Source organism: Xenopus laevis, chromosome 1S (assembly GCF_017654675.1).
Source record: "Xenopus laevis strain J_2021 chromosome 1S, Xenopus_laevis_v10.1, whole genome shotgun sequence".
Taxonomy (NCBI): domain Eukaryota; kingdom Metazoa; phylum Chordata; class Amphibia; order Anura; family Pipidae; genus Xenopus; species Xenopus laevis.
In genome coordinates, this window is record NC_054372.1 from 9501694 (window position 1) to 9518473 (window position 16780).

A 16780-nucleotide genomic window follows, 5' to 3' on the forward strand; every position below is an offset into this window, starting at 1 on the left:
AATTAAAACCAAAAGCAAATAGTCTCAGATTATCATGCTCTACGTCATACTAAAAGTTAATTTAAAAGTTAACAACCCCACCTAGTTGTTTTCAGATTGTTTACCAGAAATAACAACCTTTTCCAATTACTATTTTCTATGTCTGAACAATTTTCTAATTTTGAAGTGTAAAGTGTAATTTTTCACATTCTAAAGCAACACGGGGGGGGGGGTCACCGACCCTGCTGATCTAAATTGATACATTTAGTTGATACATTTGTTATCTTTGTCCCTGTTGAGCAGAATCCTTGAGTCTCATTTAAGGCAGCTGTTAGAATTGATACAATAGTTGCTAATATTACACAGATATTGCTGAGAAATGTATCAACTAAATGTAGCAAATTGTAACAGTTTAGAGTCTGCGCCGCCAGATAAAGTCCTGCGCGGAACCAATTTGTAAAATCCGAACCCGACCTGTGACCCATACACTTAACCGCTTGGACCCTGTAAGTACCTTATCCCCAACCAGATCCGGTGACCATCAAGAAACAGGAAGAGCTGTCATTGTAAACTGGAAGTGACATTATTGGAAGTAAGCGTGATCAGAAAAAAAAGCAGTAAAACACGTTATTGCGAAGACCTGCGACCCGAACCGCTTTATTTTTATTTTATTATTATTATTAACATGTATTTATATAGCGCCAACATATTGCGTAGCACTGTAACTTTAAACTTAGATTTTGAAAAAAAACTAAAAAATAAATAATGGAAAGAAATTGAAAAAAGTTTTTATGTTTGGGGAACAATCTGAAAAACAACTGAACTGAAAAGTGTTTGGAAGGTGAACTTAAAGTCTGCCACTTTCCTGCGACACTGGGCCTTACAGCATAAAAAGACACAGTTCCCCAGCTTTTAACAGCAGGATAATAAGGCAAAACATTATTAATCTAATAACATGAAGTTCAGCATACCTCTGGCTTACTAAGGCTGGAAGACACAAGGGAACCAGAGCCAATATCAAAGTCCCATTGTTTTCGGCCATGATTCTCTGCATCCAGTGCTGCAATTCTCCCATCTAAAGTGCTGATAATAACCAGAGACCTGCTGGAAAGAAAATACACACACATAGCGTTAATAGAAAATTAATACAACAAATAAAAGACTAATACCGTATATACTCAAGTATAAGCCGTCCCGAGTATAAGCCGAGGTACCTAATTTTACCTCCAAAAACTGGGAAAGCTTATTGACTCGAGTATAAGCCAAGGGGTGAGAAATGCAGCAGCTTCTGGTAAGTTTCAATCAAAAAATTGAGGGTTTCTGCTCCCATTGGAGGTGCCGGCGTCTCGTTTTTGGATGCCGGCGACCATTCTTGGACGCCGGCGAATATTCTTGGAGACTATTCTTGGACGCCGGCGACTATTCTTAGACGCCGGCGACCGTTTTTGCGCTTGACCCGAGTATAAGCCGAGGTAGAGTTTTTCAGCATATTTTGGGGGCTGAAAAACTCGGCTTATACTCGAGTATATACGGTAATTAAAATGACAAGTGCTAGAGCTTGTTTTATGTTCAGGCTATAAAAGGACCAAATGTAGAGAGACCATAGTAATTGTTGGTTATAAAGAGCAATACAAATAAAGGCAAGATAGCAATAAAGAAATATGCATATCAAATCACTGTACATAATTGTTATTACTGCATACATTATCCAGGTGAAGTGTTATAGCTCCACAGTATATGCTACAGTCCTGCGCAGAACCAATTTCTAAGACCCGGACCCAAGCCAGCAACCCAAACCACAACCCGCATATTTACCCACTTTGATCCACTACCCAACCCAGACCCACAACTGCCTTATCCGCAACCCAACCCGCCGGCCACCATCAAAGAGGAATTGATGGTGCTGCAAAGCGGAAGTGACGTTATCAAAAGTGGGCGAGAACAGAAACAAGTTTTGTAACACTTTAAAAGGAGTAAAATATAGACAATATTACATAAGATAAGAAATTTAGAGGAGACCTGCAACCTGACCCGCATCTATACCCGCACCTGAAAAATCCTCCTCATTCCGTAGGGTTCCCACTTTTTTGCGGGTACCCGACCCGCTGCAGGACTCTTGTATATGCCATATATTCAGTATAGAACAAGCTGCTGAGTGAATCTGCACAGGTACCGGTGAGTCTGACACAACTGTAACAACCCCATATGACTCTGTGAAGGCAGGGAAGTGCCCTCGTAGCTAGAAGAGCAATAAAAGTGTACTTAGGGTGTGCCAAGTGCTAATGCAGAAGTATAAGTGACATGTGAACTGGAAGCTTAGTTAGGTAATGTAAACGGATTACTTAAAACTTACACAGGGATTAGTGCAAAGAGTCATGAGACACAAGAAAAAGTTTTCCAGAAAGATGTGTATGCTTTCAAATAACAGATGTAATGACAGTTTATGAGCTGGTTGGAGCTTACAGTCCTACCAAACAGATGACATTTTGCTCTGCTACCATTCATTTAAAGGAGAACTGCGAAAAAAATATCTGTTGTAGACTTAAGCTGGCCATAGACGCAGAGATCCGATCGTACGATCGGACTTTCCCATCTCCCGACCCGCCACTAACCATTCAGATCAAAGTCTTACCAGTCAGATCAAATAAAGTAGTTAAAGAACAGATCAGCAATGTTCTGCCCCTGACAGCAATCGTACGATATCTATGTCCAACCAAAGCTGGTGACAGTCTCCCACTGAAAATCGTACGATCGGCAATACACGCAGAGATATTATCGGCAGCCGACAGAAATTTTCTAACTTGTCCGATCGACCAAACGACCGATCTCCACCAGACGAAAAATGTCGGGACTCTCCGCACACGGTTCGAAAATTGTACGAATCCTCGATTCGTACGATCAGATCTTTGTGTCTATGGCCAGCTTAAGACAAAAGACAACATGCACGGTGCATGCTATATTTTGCATGATCGGACCCTTCAAACACTCTACATTTTGAAATCTCAATATAGTCTACGAGCGTGTACTCACTATTCAGACATTTGTGAGTTTCATGCACATAATTATGATGAGAAAACAGGGGCCATATGGATATAGAGTAACACCTCTTCAATATTGCTATGAACATAGTTCCTTCAGCATGCACAGCTTAAAGGAGAAGGAAAGGCTAAAATTAAGTAAACTTTATCAGAAAGGTCTATATAAATACACCAGTAAACCCTCAAAGTAATGCTGCTCTGAGTCCTCTGTCAAAAGAAACAGCACATTTCTTTCCTTCTATTATGTACTCATGGGCTTCTGTATCAGACTTCCTGTTTTCAGCTTAAACCTCCAGGGCTAGGGCATGTTCAGTTTGCTCCTCCCTCCCCCTCCCTCCTCCCCTCCCTGCTGTAATCGGAGCACAGAGCTACGAGTGAGCAGGAAGACACTCAGGCAGGAAGTGAGGTCACACCAAGCTAATACTGCAGCTGCTATCCTAAACAAACAGCTTCTAGAGCTATTTACGTATGGTAAAGCATTCTGCAGAAAAAATGTAGCATTCTAGCTTTTTACTATTGTGATTAAATCTATTGGCCATAAACTGCCTCTGTAGCTTTCCTTCTCCTTTAAATCCTTTCCATTAAATAGGTAGTGTTAGCAACACAGAGCTGCATTAAGCATAGATACTGTACGCATCTCACACAAGGCAATGCGGTTGCTAGGACTGCAGAAAAGGTATAGCAGCAAATGCTTGAGAATTCCCATTACAGACGCTGGCAGCCAGAGGCAGCGCTAATTGCTCCCATGTTGGGAGACGAAGTCAGAAATAGCCAGAATCTCACGGAGAACCGTCAGTGAACAGGGATCACACAGATAAGATGGCTGGCATACTTAAAGGCCAATGAAAAAGTCAATGGTCTCCATTAAAGCAGATAAAGAAAGACCCTTTATTCTTCAGATTACATTTCTATACTTAAAGGGGTTGTTCACCTTTGCATTAAAAAAGAGAGTGATACTTTGAGACTATTTGCAACTGGTTTTCAATTTGAGTTATTTACCTTTTTATTAAGCTACTCTTGTTTGCAGTTTCAACAGTCTGGTTGCGAGGGTCCAAATTACCATAGCAACCTAGCACTACTTTGAATAAGAGACTGGAATATGAATAGGAGAAGGTCTGAATGGAAAGATGGGTGATAAAAAGTAGCAATAATACATTTGTAATCTAACAGATCATTTGTTTTCAGGTGGGGTCAGTGACCCCCATTTGAAAGCTGGAAAGAGTCAGAAGAAGAATGAAATTTAAAAAAAAATTATACAAAATAAAGAAGAGCAATTGAAAAGTTGCTTAGAATTGACCATTCTCTAACATACTAAAAGTTATCTTAAAAGTGAACCACCCCTTTAAAAGGAGAATTCAACCTGTAATTAAACCCCCCCCCCCTCTCCCTCCCTCCCAGCCTACCTGCTCCCCTGGGCAAATGCCCCTAATTTTTTTTTTACTCGCCTATCCGTGCAGATTCTGGCCTTGGAAGTCACGGCAGCCATCTTCTTCTTCTCGGGTAATCTTCGTGTATGGACGGTATTTTCAGTGCATGTGCAGTTGGGAGTAAATTTCTGGTGCGAACAACGGCGCATGCGCCAAAAATTTTTGCGACTTATTGGTTCGGGACCGGAAATTTACTCCAACTGCGACGAAACTTCCAAAAAAGACCGAAGAAAGAAGATGGCGGCCGTGAACCCCAGTGGCCAGAATCTGCATGGAGGGGTAAGTAAAAATTTATGGGCATTTGACACGGGGGGCGAGGGTTTTTCTTTTATTACAGGTTAAATTCTCCTTTAAATAAGAGGACCAATTCAATCTTTCCTCTATACCCTTTTAAAAGTTTTTTTTTTTAAATTGGCAGTTATACAGGGACTTATGGCTCATTTCTAAAGGGTCACTTGTATATTTACTCCTCGCTATAGTGTGCCCCAATTATGGCTAGAGTACAGGTATGGGACCAGTTATCTTCATTTATTTATATAGCGCCGACAAGATACAAAGTGCAATAATAATAATACTGTACCTAAATGAACCATAACATTTCCTTGCAAACACAGGTAATGAGGTAATGAAATACATAAAACAAGAACACTTAATACAGGTATTACTATAATGTTTTTATTATTATAGAGAAATAGGAAATTATTTTTAAACATTTGGATTATTTGATTGTAATGAAGTCTATTGGAAATGGCCTTTCCAATTAAATTACAACTTTCTAGATAATGGGTTTTCCGGATGACGGATCCCATATTTGTACAACAAAAATATACCTTACTGCTGGTGGATATATGGAACAGCCTTAAAGCTAGTGTGCTGGGTAACAATACAAGTGAAACATAAGAGTGTCTTGGGGGATATTTACAGTAGGGATGCACCGAATCCAGGATTCGGCCTTTTTCAGCAGAATTTGGATTCGGCTTCGGCTGAACCCTTGTACCTGGCCGATTCGAATCCTAATTTGCATATGTAAATTAGGGGCAGGTGAGGAAACAAATGAATTTTTATCACAAAAGTAGTATTTAGTTCCACCCCTGCCCCTAATTTGCATATGCAAATTTGGATTCAATTCGGTTCGGTATTCGGCCGAATCTTTCACCAAAGATTCAGGGATTCGGCCGAATCCCAAATAGTGGATTCGGTGCATCCCTAATTTAAAGGCACATATATCATAGGTCGAATTTCAAATTCATGCGAGTTTTTAAAAACTCCCATAAACTGGAAATTCGACCAATCGAAATTTGAAAAAAAATCAAATTTCCTAAACTGGGGTGAATAGGGTCGACCCAAAAACTCGAATTAAATTCGATTTGAGTTTTAAAAACTCAATTCGATTTTTTTTTTCTCTGCAGCCTTCATGACGTTCAACTTGTTTTTCAAACAACTCCAAATTGATCCCAGGACGTCTCCAAATTGACTAAAACAGCAATTAGACAGGTTTTAGGTGGTGAATAGTCAAATTCTAATTCTTAAAGGGCCAGTATGAAATCTCAAAATCACATTTGAATTTTTTAAAAAAAAACTTGCATCGAATTTAAACAATTCCCTGTGCGAATTTGACAGTTTTGGCCATGAAAAAACGCGTCATTCTCAATTCGACCATTGATAAAGCTGCCCCTTAATTAAATACACACGCGGTTAATTAACACATTTATTCAAGCATGCAGTTCAGTACGGAAAATAGGTTCTACTTTTTCGTCAGCTTAGTTTCTCCACTTACTGTCTGTCTATGCTTTATGTTCAAGCCAAAACAAACACTGTGTAAGTGACAAACAGTGACACTGAATGCGACATAAGAGAATTACAGTAATAAAAACTAACAGGCACATGGCTAAAATAAACATTTGCCCAAACAAGACAGGGAGCAAACCAGGAAAGTGCACCTGAAGTTGCATTAAAGACCAATGGAAAATATCCGCATTTAAAAAAAAAAAAAAAAAAAACAATCGGCAGCTTTAGGGGAATTTAATTACATGCAACGAACAGTGAAGCAAAAATAGTTTTAGCCGTATGGACAAACAGCCGTGATACACACAGATTTATTTTAGCCATGCAAATGGTGTTGCAGAACAAGCAAATAGGAAGCAGAGGAATCCAGAAACAGTTGTTTCTAATTGGGTTTAAAGGAGAAGGAAAGCTACCAAAGCAGTTTATTGCAAATAGATAAGTAACAATAGTGCAAGCTATAACAATATATTTATTAGGCAGAATATTTTACCATACCTGAGTAACAGCTCTAGAAGCTCTCTGTTTGTTTAGGAAAGCAGTTGCCATGTTAGCTTGCTGAGACATCACTTCCTACCTGAGTCTCTTCCTGCTCACTCATAGCTCTGGGCTCAGATTACAGCAGGGAGGAGGGAGGGAGGAGCAAACTGAGCATGCTCAAGCCCTAGCCCTGGAGGTTTAAGCTGAAAACAGGAAGTCTGATACAGAAGCCCATGAGTACACAATAGAAGGAAAGAAATGTGATGTTTCTTTTGACAGTGGACTCAGAGCAGCATTACTTTGAGGGTTTACTGGTGTATTTATATTAGGGATGCACCGAATCCGCTATTTTGGATCCGCCGAACCCTTTTGCGAAAGATTCGGTTGAATACCGAACCAAATCCTAATTTGCATATGCAAATTAGGAATGGGAAAACATTTTTACTTCCTTGTTTTGTGACAAAGCCACGCAACTTCACTCTCCGCCCCTAATTTTCATATGCAAATTAGGATTCGGTTCGGTCAGGCAGAAGAAATCGTCCGAATCCTGCTGAAAAAGGCAGAATCCTGGCCGAATCCCGAACCGAATCCTGGATTAGGTGCATCCCTAATTTATATAGACCTTTCTGATAAAGCTTACTTAGTTTTAACCTTTCCTTCTGCTTTAAATGGATATTAACAGAAAGGAGAAAACTATTGTAAGAAACTTACCCTGGTGGTCTAGTGGGCAGCGGGGTCCACGCTGTGTCCTTGGCGTGGACGCCCGCTGCGCCGCTCCTATCCTGCCCTTGCCGGCGCCATCTTTGATTACTAGGGCGCGCCTGCGCGCCTCTTAAAGGTGCGGGCACGATTGCGCCAGCGCGCAACGGTGCGAAATTGCGCACGTTTTGGCGCCAATTGGATCCCTATTTAAGGCCCACTCAGACCTGTAGCCAGTGCCCGTTATAGGATCATATCCTGAGGTTTCCTGAGCTTTTTGCTACCTGTTCCTGAATTTGCTATCCTGACTGATTATCCGTGTTTGACCCTGCCTGTTCCTGACTACTCTGCATTCTGTATTCTGACCCTTGCCTGCCTACGACAACGATTCTTGCTTGACCCTTTTGATTGACTACCTGGTTTTGACCCCTTGCCTGCCTGACGATTCTGCTATCTGCCTGTCCTGATCCGGTCTGTTCCGTTTCCACCTGACGCCTTGTCCTTGACCTTCTGCCCAAAGATTCTTGCTATCCGGTCGTGCCCCTTTGCCAGCCAGAACTCCTCGCCTTGTACCCCTCGTTAAGACCAGGTGGCACCCAATTAAGCTGAGGGCTCCTCCCGAAGCCCAAAGGTGGTCACACTACTGGTGAAGCCGAGCCGAGACCAGGGTCCTTGGCATTTGTTCTGGTATTGGGTGCCGGCCGTGACAACTATGCTGCCTCTAAACCAGGGCTCCCCAACCTTTAGAACCCGTGAACAACATTCAGAAGAAAAAGGAGATGGGGAGCAACACAAGCATGAAAAATGTTCCTGGGATACCAAATAAGGGCTGTGATTGATCATTTAGTAGCCCCTATGTGGCTTGTCAACCTACACTGAGGTTCTGTTTGGCAGAACATCTGATTTTTATACATCCAAAACTTGCCTGGAATTCAAAAATAAGCACCTGCTTTGAGGCCACTGGGAGCAACATCCAAGGGGTTGGAGAGCAACATGTTACTCACAAACTACTGGTTGGGGATCACTGGTCTAAACAATTACTGTGAAGATATGTTAACCAGCATAATTTTTTAATCCGGTTCAGAAATGAGAGCATAATGCAACTGATTTAAGTTTTAGAAGTTTTAGAGGAAGACAACAAACTAAGAGAAACCCAAGTATTGTACTTATTTTCCCAGTGTGTTTGAGCCAAGGGGATTTCCAGATGACGGCACTTTTCTTTAATGTGAATCACTAGGCCTTAAAGGGACACGAACTTATTCTTCAAATTATTAAGTTACCTTTAGATAATTTTTATCATTTTCACAGATAGGTCTGCATTTGTCAATTAGAATTTCTAACACCAATGGACCATTGCAGCAATATGGCTCCCTCAAAGGAACATGGGGAATTGGAAAGCCAAAGTAACACCACTGAAGAAAATACTTTTAAGATAAAATAATAATAATGCATATAATAAAGGATAAAGTAACAGTGACAGTATTTTAAAGTAATAAAAAGATAATTTCCTGTTATGCTGCATTGGTAAAACTGGTTTGTTTGCTTCAGAAACTCTACAAGAATAGATGTTCTGTGTAGCCATGGGGGCAGCCATTAAAGCAGAGAACACACAGTAGAGAACAGATAAGTACTACTATAGTTTATATAAACAAGCTGCTGTGTAGCCATGGGGCAGCCATTCAAGCACAGGATACACAGTAGATAACAGATAAGTACTACTATAGTTTATATAAACAAGCTGCTGTGTAGCCATGGGGCAGCCATTCAAGCACAGGATACACAGTAGATAACAGATAAGTACTACTATAGTTTATATAAACAAGCTGCTGTGTAGCCATGGGACAGCCATTCAAGCACAGGATACACAGTAGATAACAGATAAGTACTACTATAGTTTATATAAACAAGCTGCTGTGTAGCCATAGGGGCAGCCATTCAAGCACAGGATACACAGTAGATAACATAAGTACTACTATAGTTTATATAAACAAGCTGCTGTGTAGCCATGGGGGCAGCCATTCAAGCACAGGATACACAGTAGATAAGTACTACTATAGTTTATATAAACAAGCTGCTGTGTAGCCATGGGGCAGCCATTCAAGCACAGGATACACAGTAGATAACAGATAAGTACTACTATAGTTTATATAAACAAGCTGCTGTGTAGCCATGGGGCAGCCATTCAAGCACAGGATACACAGTAGATAACAGATAAGTACTACTATAGTTTATATAAACAAGCTGCTGTGTAGCCATGGGGCAGCCATTCAAGCACAGGATACACAGTAGATAACAGATAAGTACTACTATAGTTTATATAAACAAGCTGCTGTGTAGCCATAGGGGCAGCCATTCAAGCACAGGATACACAGTAGATAACAGATAAGTACTACTATAGTTTATATAAACAAGCTGCTGTGTAGCCATAGGGACAGCCATTCAAGCACAGGATACACAGTAGATAACATAAGTACTACTATAGTTTATATAAACAAGCTGCTGTGTAGCCATGGGGGCAGCCATTCAAGCACAGGATACACAGTAGATAAGTACTACTATAGTTTATATAAACAAGCTGCTGTGTAGCCATGGGGCAGCCATTCAAGCACAGGATACACAGTAGATAACAGATAAGTACTACTATAGTTTATATAAACAAGCTGCTGTGTAGCCATAGGGGCAGCCATTCAAGCACAGGATACACAGTAGATAACAGATAAGTACTACTATAGTTTATATAAACAAGCTGCTGTGTAGCCATAGGGACAGCCATTCAAGCACAGGATACACAGTAGATAACATAAGTACTACTATAGTTTATATAAACAAGCTGCTGTGTAGCCATGGGGGCAGCCATTCAAGCACAGGATACACAGTAGATAAGTACTACTATAGTTTATATAAACAAGCTGCTGTGTAGCCATGGGGGCAGTCATTCAAGCACAGGATACACAGTAGATGACAGATAAGTACTACTATAGTTTATATAAACAAGCTGCTGTGTAGCCATAGGGACAGCCATTCAAGCACAGGATACACAGTAGATGACAGATAAGTACTACTATAGTTTACATAAACAAGCTGCTGTGTAGCCAAGGGGGCAGCCATTCCAGCACAGGATACACAGTAGATAACAGATAAGTACTACTATAGTTTATATAAACAAGCTGCTGTGTAGCCATGGAGGGCAGCCATTCAAAGCTGATAAAGGAGAAAAGGCAATAAGCAGCGGATAGCAGATAAGCTCTGTAGTATACAATGGTATTCTTCAGAACTTCTGTTATGTACGGTGTATCCTGTGCTTGAAAACCCATGTGCAGGGAATTGTGGGATTTGGAGGATGCAGGCTGAGGACAACTGGCTGGTGATACAAAGTAACAGTAGTCAGACAGCTCAGCAGGAGAGCAGGGGGCTAGGCTTAGGGAACTGTTCCAAACCATTAAAAATCATGAAAAGTCTGCATATTTTTTCATTGATGTATATCGCAAAGTTGCTTGATATAATGTTTACTTTTCAAAAAGCTTAAGTTATGTTTTTGTGGAGTTCCCCTTTAAACTTAAATTTTGGAATAAGGGTAAAAAAATAAAAAAATGGAAGGCGATTGAAAAAAGTCTATTTCTGGTGAGCAATCCGAAAACAACTGAACGGAAAAAAAAGTGTTTGAAAGTGAACAACCACTTTAAAGTGATACTGACACTAAAAAAATACTTTTTAAAATATGAATGTACATTAAAAGTTACCTATAGGTCATGCTGATCGGTTTTTTTTGCCGTGAGGTTTGGTTATCCAAATGTTAGTTGAAGTTTCTAAACCTGCTTTGCCAACCTGACTGTCCCATCTCAGGCTGTCAGTTAAAGTTTCTAAGGCTAAAAAACTCCTGCTGCACAACTATGGCAGCCCCCTCATAGTAGAACATGGGGCATCAGACAGGTAATGTAAAAGCATTGTGCAAATACTTTATGGCAAAGTTATAAGTAGCCTTCAAAGGCAATATTATGGTAGATGTATCAGTTCCCTTTAAAGCCTGGGTGATGACGTTGCCATTATAACAGCCCCTAAAGAGGAGTCACGCGATCCAGAACCGGCGTAAAGCTACAGGGACAGGTGTAAAGCCACAGGGACCGGCGTAAAGTTACAGGGACCGGCGTAAAGTTACAGGGACTAGTGAGAATATACAGGGACCGGCGTAAAGCCACAGGGACCGGCGTAAAGCCACAGGGACCGGCGTAAAGCCACAGGGACCGGCGTAAAGCCACAGGGACCGGCTTAAAGCCACAGGGACCGGCTTAAAGCCACAGGGACCGGCTTAAAGCCACAGGGACCGGCTTAAAGCCACAGGGACTAGTGAGAATATACAGGGACCGGCTTAAAGCTACAGGGACCGGCGTAAAGTTACAGGGACCGGCGTAAAGTTACAGGGACTAGTGAGAATATACAGGGACCGGCGTAAAGTTACAGGGACCGGCGTAAAGCTACAGGGTAAAGCCACAGGGACCGGCATAAAGTTACAGGGACTAGTGAGAATATACAGGGACCGGCTTAAAGCTACAGGGACCGGCGTAAAGCTACAGGGACCGGCGTAAAGCTACAGGGACCGGCGTAAAGCTACAGGGACCGGCGTAAAGCTACAGGGTAAAGCCACAGGGACCGGCATAAAGTTACAGGGACTAGTGAGAATATACAGGGACCGGCTTAAAGCTACAGGGACCGGCGTAAAGCTACAGGGACCGGCGTAAAGCTACAGGGACCGGCGTAAAGCTACAGGGACCGGCGTAAAGCTACAGGGACCGGCATAAAGTTACAGGGACTAGTGAGAATATACAGGGACCGGCTTAAAGCTACAGGGACCGGCGTAAAGCTACAGGGACCGGCGTAAAGCTACAGGGACCGGCGTAAAGCTACAGGGACCGACGTAAAGCTACAGGGTAAAGCCACAGGGACCGGCATAAAGTTACAGGGACTAGTGAGAATATACAGGGACCGGCGTAAAGCTACAGGGACCGGCGTAAAGCTACAGGGGCTAGTGAGAATCCACAGGGGCAGACTTAAAGCCACAGGGACTGGCGTAAAGTTACATAAAGTTACAGGGACAGGTGTAAAGCTACAGGGACAGGTGTAAAGCTACAGGGACAGGCGTCAGGGACTGGTATAGAAGCCGGACAGGTATAAGGGCCCCTGTGACACTCCGAGCCTGGGAAACAAGGAGAACTCGGAGTTAACCCTTTGTTGCCACACTACACACAAAGTCTCCCTTTAGTCTTCACCTGGGTCTCCGCTCGTCCTTCATTCGTTCCGCGTGTTCCTGCTCAGCCCCGGACTCCACATCCTCCACAGTCACCTCCCCAGCAGGGAAAGCGGCGGCTCCGGAGGATAAAGAGCTCAGACTGCTCCCCGCAGCGCTCTCCTCTTCCTCCCACGGATAAGCCGCCACATCACCCCCCGGTGCCTCCTGCTCCAGCAGCCCGGCCGCGGCCGCTCTCACCAGCAGCAGAGTGACTAGAGACAGGCCGAATCTCCACACCCAGACGCTCCTGCCCTCCATGGGCTCGTGAACCCGCGTAGCTCCGAACACTTTCACCTCATAACACTTCGATTCTGCGGCTCCCTAAAGGCTACTCTTCCTTAGCTGACGTCACGCACGGCGTCACCATCACGTGGTCTAAAACCTGGCAGAGCAGGTGCTCAATAAGTGCCCCGCGTCCTCTTTACGGTTCCGCGGTCTCTTCAAATTGTATGAGGCGTGTCAGTCACAACTACACTGGACTGCTGATCCGTTTATACTCGCTGGTCTCTTCCTAATACTTTGTGGGCGTCAGGGCAGGTTCTCCTGTCTGTTTTAGACTAAGACTATATCCCTCAGCTTCGCTTTACCTTTATATAGCCCCTTGGCCTTATGACGTTTCACCGGCTCGTAGTCTTAACATACCCAATCACAAGCAAGACAGAAACTTTATTCTCTAAAATAATTGGCTGTGGTTGACGTCTGTCAATAGCATGTTGCCCCGCCTGTCAACAAACTCTGTCAGAAAGTGGCGCTCAGCCTCATGGGACGCCGCGTGCGTGTAGGTCTGCAGATTGCTGTGTGGAAGGCCTCCGCCAATCAGATCGTGCCATTCATGTTCCCCTCCACCAATCAGATTGGGACTTTCCTGGTTCCTGTTTATATGTTTTTTTTTTACTTATGTTAGAGAAGTAATAGGCAGCTGATTGGCCGATTACCTAATCTAGTAGGGTTTGTATTGGCTGGCTATAATGTCAGCCTGAAGGTAGGGCGGTGCTACAGTCCCTGACTTGATTGGCAGATGCATGACAGTAGATACGTGGCTGGTTTTGAGTGTTCAATCTGCCGCCATTGGTGGTGAGAGGGAAAAGAGGCGGGCACTGGGGTGCAGCCTGGGTGTGTGGCAGAGAGAGAAAAGTCCCGAAGTAATGAAATATCTGACGTCATAAGTTTATTAAAGAGGTTGTTTACCTTTGCAATAACTTTTAGTTTGATGTAGAGAGGGATATTCTGAGACAATTTGCAATTGGTTTTCATTTTTTATTAAGGTTTTTGACTTATTTAGCTTTTTATTCAGCGTCTCTTCAAATGGCATTTCAAGCAATCAAAAGGCAAATAATTCAAAAACGATGTAAAATTAATAATGAAAACCAATTGAAAAGTTGCTTAGAATTATTATAGTATTTCTATAACATACTAAAAGATACCTTAAAGGTGAAACCATACCTCCCAACTGTCTGTTTTTCTGAGGGACAGTCCCGCTTTTGACAGCTCAACCCGCAGTCCCTCATTTGTACTGAAAAGTCCCTCTTTTCTCTGCACTGAACAGCCAGAAAAAGAAAAGAAGTTTCTCACTTAATTGGCTTCTTGCAGAGAGCCCAGAACAGGTGCAAATAAGATACTTTGTAACAATTTTTAGACACAAAAAAACAGTTTAGATAAGGAGAAATATTTTCAAACTTTCATAACCTGCCAAATTATGTAAAACGAACATGGTAATTAGGGGTGTGGCCACAGAAAGGGGCGTGGTCAAAAATTGCCGTTCTACGTTCAAAAACATTTTTTGTCCCTCTTTTTACTCCCAAGATGTTGGGAGGTTTGGGTGAACCACCCCTTAAAGTAATCAGCTCTAAAGCAGATTTAGGCTTTATTTACTTGCACCTTCAGTGTGAAGGATATGGGCTGTGCTCAGTGTAACAGGTGGATGGGTCAGATATACCGCTCAACATTTTGGAAATAGAAGGAGGGACAAAAAGTTTTGCCATGCGGAGTGCAGCAAAAACGTTTTGACCACACCCATTTTTGTGGCCACCCCCCATAATTACTAGCCCCCCAATATGACAACCTCTGCTGGGTCTTACAACTCCCTGCATCCTCTACCATCCTGATAATGAGAGGGATGCTGAAATATGAAAACAATAGAACATAGCACATTTATTCATGTTCTGTATTCATGGGGTGGGCTCAGTTCTCTGAAACAGAGGGTTGAGACTTGCAGCAAATCAAGGGTGGAAGGCAGGGTGCAAACTGCAAAAAAAAAAAAAGTCAGATTGTGCTAATTTTTTCCTTCCATAAGGGCAGAACTACACGGACAATTTCTGTGCATTTCTGTCGGATCCGGCGCTGGGCGACAAAACGCCCGCATCAAGTCGGATGCGACGAGAAACAAGGTAAGTAATAGAAAAGTCGGATGGTGTCGCAGCGTTCATCTGACATGACAGCGCTTGCATGTCGGATGAACGCTGTGATACCATCCGACTTTTTTATTATTATTTACCTTGTTTCCCGTCTCATCCGACTTGACGCGGGCGTTTTGTTGCCCAGCATCAGATCCGAAAGAAATGCACAGAAATCGTCCGTGTAGCTCTACCCTAAAAATTATCGTATTTTGCATCTGTATCGCTATAGTAAACTGACTTGTGCGAGGGCAGTTTAGCTACTTTCCTTGGTGAGCTGAGACCACCGATGAGCTCTCTTTCTCAGGGGTAAGCCCTCGCAGTGGGGTGGAGACAAGGGTGTAGTGTAACTGTAACCTGGTGCGATAGCACAATGATGGGCGCCAGTAGTTCTTTAACAGTTGAACAAAGAACAGTATTTATTGAACAAGAGCACATAGATCATTCAGCACATTGATCCACAATGGAGTATAGAAATTACACAGCAGCATAAAGGAAGCATATACTCACAGCACGTATAGGCTGAATCCCCACAGGCTAGGGAATATACAGCAGAGAGTGAGTTGACCGCATGTGATGGGTATTGCCCGGTTTTCAGGATAGGGGAACTCCTGACATCCCTATCTCAACACTTGGTTCCGTACTCTGGGTCAGTAATACCCTGGGATCTTAATCCCTCTAATCTCCTCGGCGGAGCCTTGAGCTGCTCAACTAAATAACCTCTCTATCACTCCTAGAGCGATCTATAAAACGAGTATAGCTGTCTAATTACTAGGGCCAAGGCGCCTAGGGTCAGCACTACCCATTCCCTTCCAGCCTGCTTGGTTGGGCTAAAGCAATGGACCCAGACCTCATGGTTCCAAAACCTTTTATACTCTGGCACAGTGCCATCTGGTGTACACTGTGTGAACTGCAGGGGTTACATAAGCACAAGGTCCCCATAAGGACCCACTGAGGTGTCCATATTACTAGGGATGTGCCTGTCTGTAAAGTGTAAGGGTGTCTAAGATTTTCACATCCCTACACATCTAAAAAGGAATGTGATTAAACAATAACAAGGTTGACAGAGCAGTTAAATCCTAACAAACGTAGAAGCCGAGTTCCTGATATGATTTGGAGCTGGAGTATAAGACAAACTTGTTGTACCCGTTATTGTATTACTGTGCAACATTTATTGATCTCACTGAGAATAAACTGGCAACTAAGCTGTGGTAACCCCGGGAATCACCTGACAAAAGTTGGAATAACTACTACTAGATTCTGTATTATCTATAGCAAAAAGGAAACATTGTCCTTACCCAGTTAGTATAGTTTATACAGAAGCAGTGGCCACCAACCTGTAGTAGCTCATTCCAACTTCTGTCGGGTGATCCCTGCCAAAATAATACTAAATATTCCTAATGAATGAGATGAAAGTGATGGTAGGACAGACAAGACCAGGCATGACTTTGACACAGATGGTCAGCTTTAATATATTGTAATATATGGACCAACAATAGCTGTTTTGTTTAAAGGGGGGGATTGTCTGATAGCTGTATGCCAAGAATATTTTGTCTTTGTATGAATTTTGTGGTCACACCCTTGTCTCACCTGTTAGATACATTAGATCAAAAAATATGAGGATCCCTATTGAGAAAGTAAGAAAATACAACATTATTCATATGAATACTTATAGTAGAGTGTTGATACAGGGAATAT

At 42.6% G+C, this 16780-nt stretch overlaps 1 protein-coding gene across 3 annotated transcripts in view; it reads right to left on the reverse strand.

Moving 5' to 3' along the window:
• The window catches only part of eif2ak3.S (eukaryotic translation initiation factor 2 alpha kinase 3 S homeolog), a 45233-nt gene extending 31960 nt beyond the window's left edge, over window positions 1-13273 (reverse strand). The window contains exons 1-2 of one of the 3 annotated variants that reach the window (XM_018242993.2): window positions 12670-13273; window positions 951-1080 (exon numbers count right to left, since the gene is read on the reverse strand). In XM_018242993.2, the coding sequence (XP_018098482.1) occupies window positions 951-1080; window positions 12670-12947 (408 nt within the window). In that variant the 5' untranslated portion in view covers window positions 12948-13273. Of the gene's footprint in view, window positions 1-950; window positions 1084-12669 lie in introns of all 3 variants that reach the window. The other 2 variants (XM_018242992.2, XM_018242994.2) reach the window with 2 other exon arrangements.
• Window positions 13274-16780: the final 3507 nt, after the last annotated feature.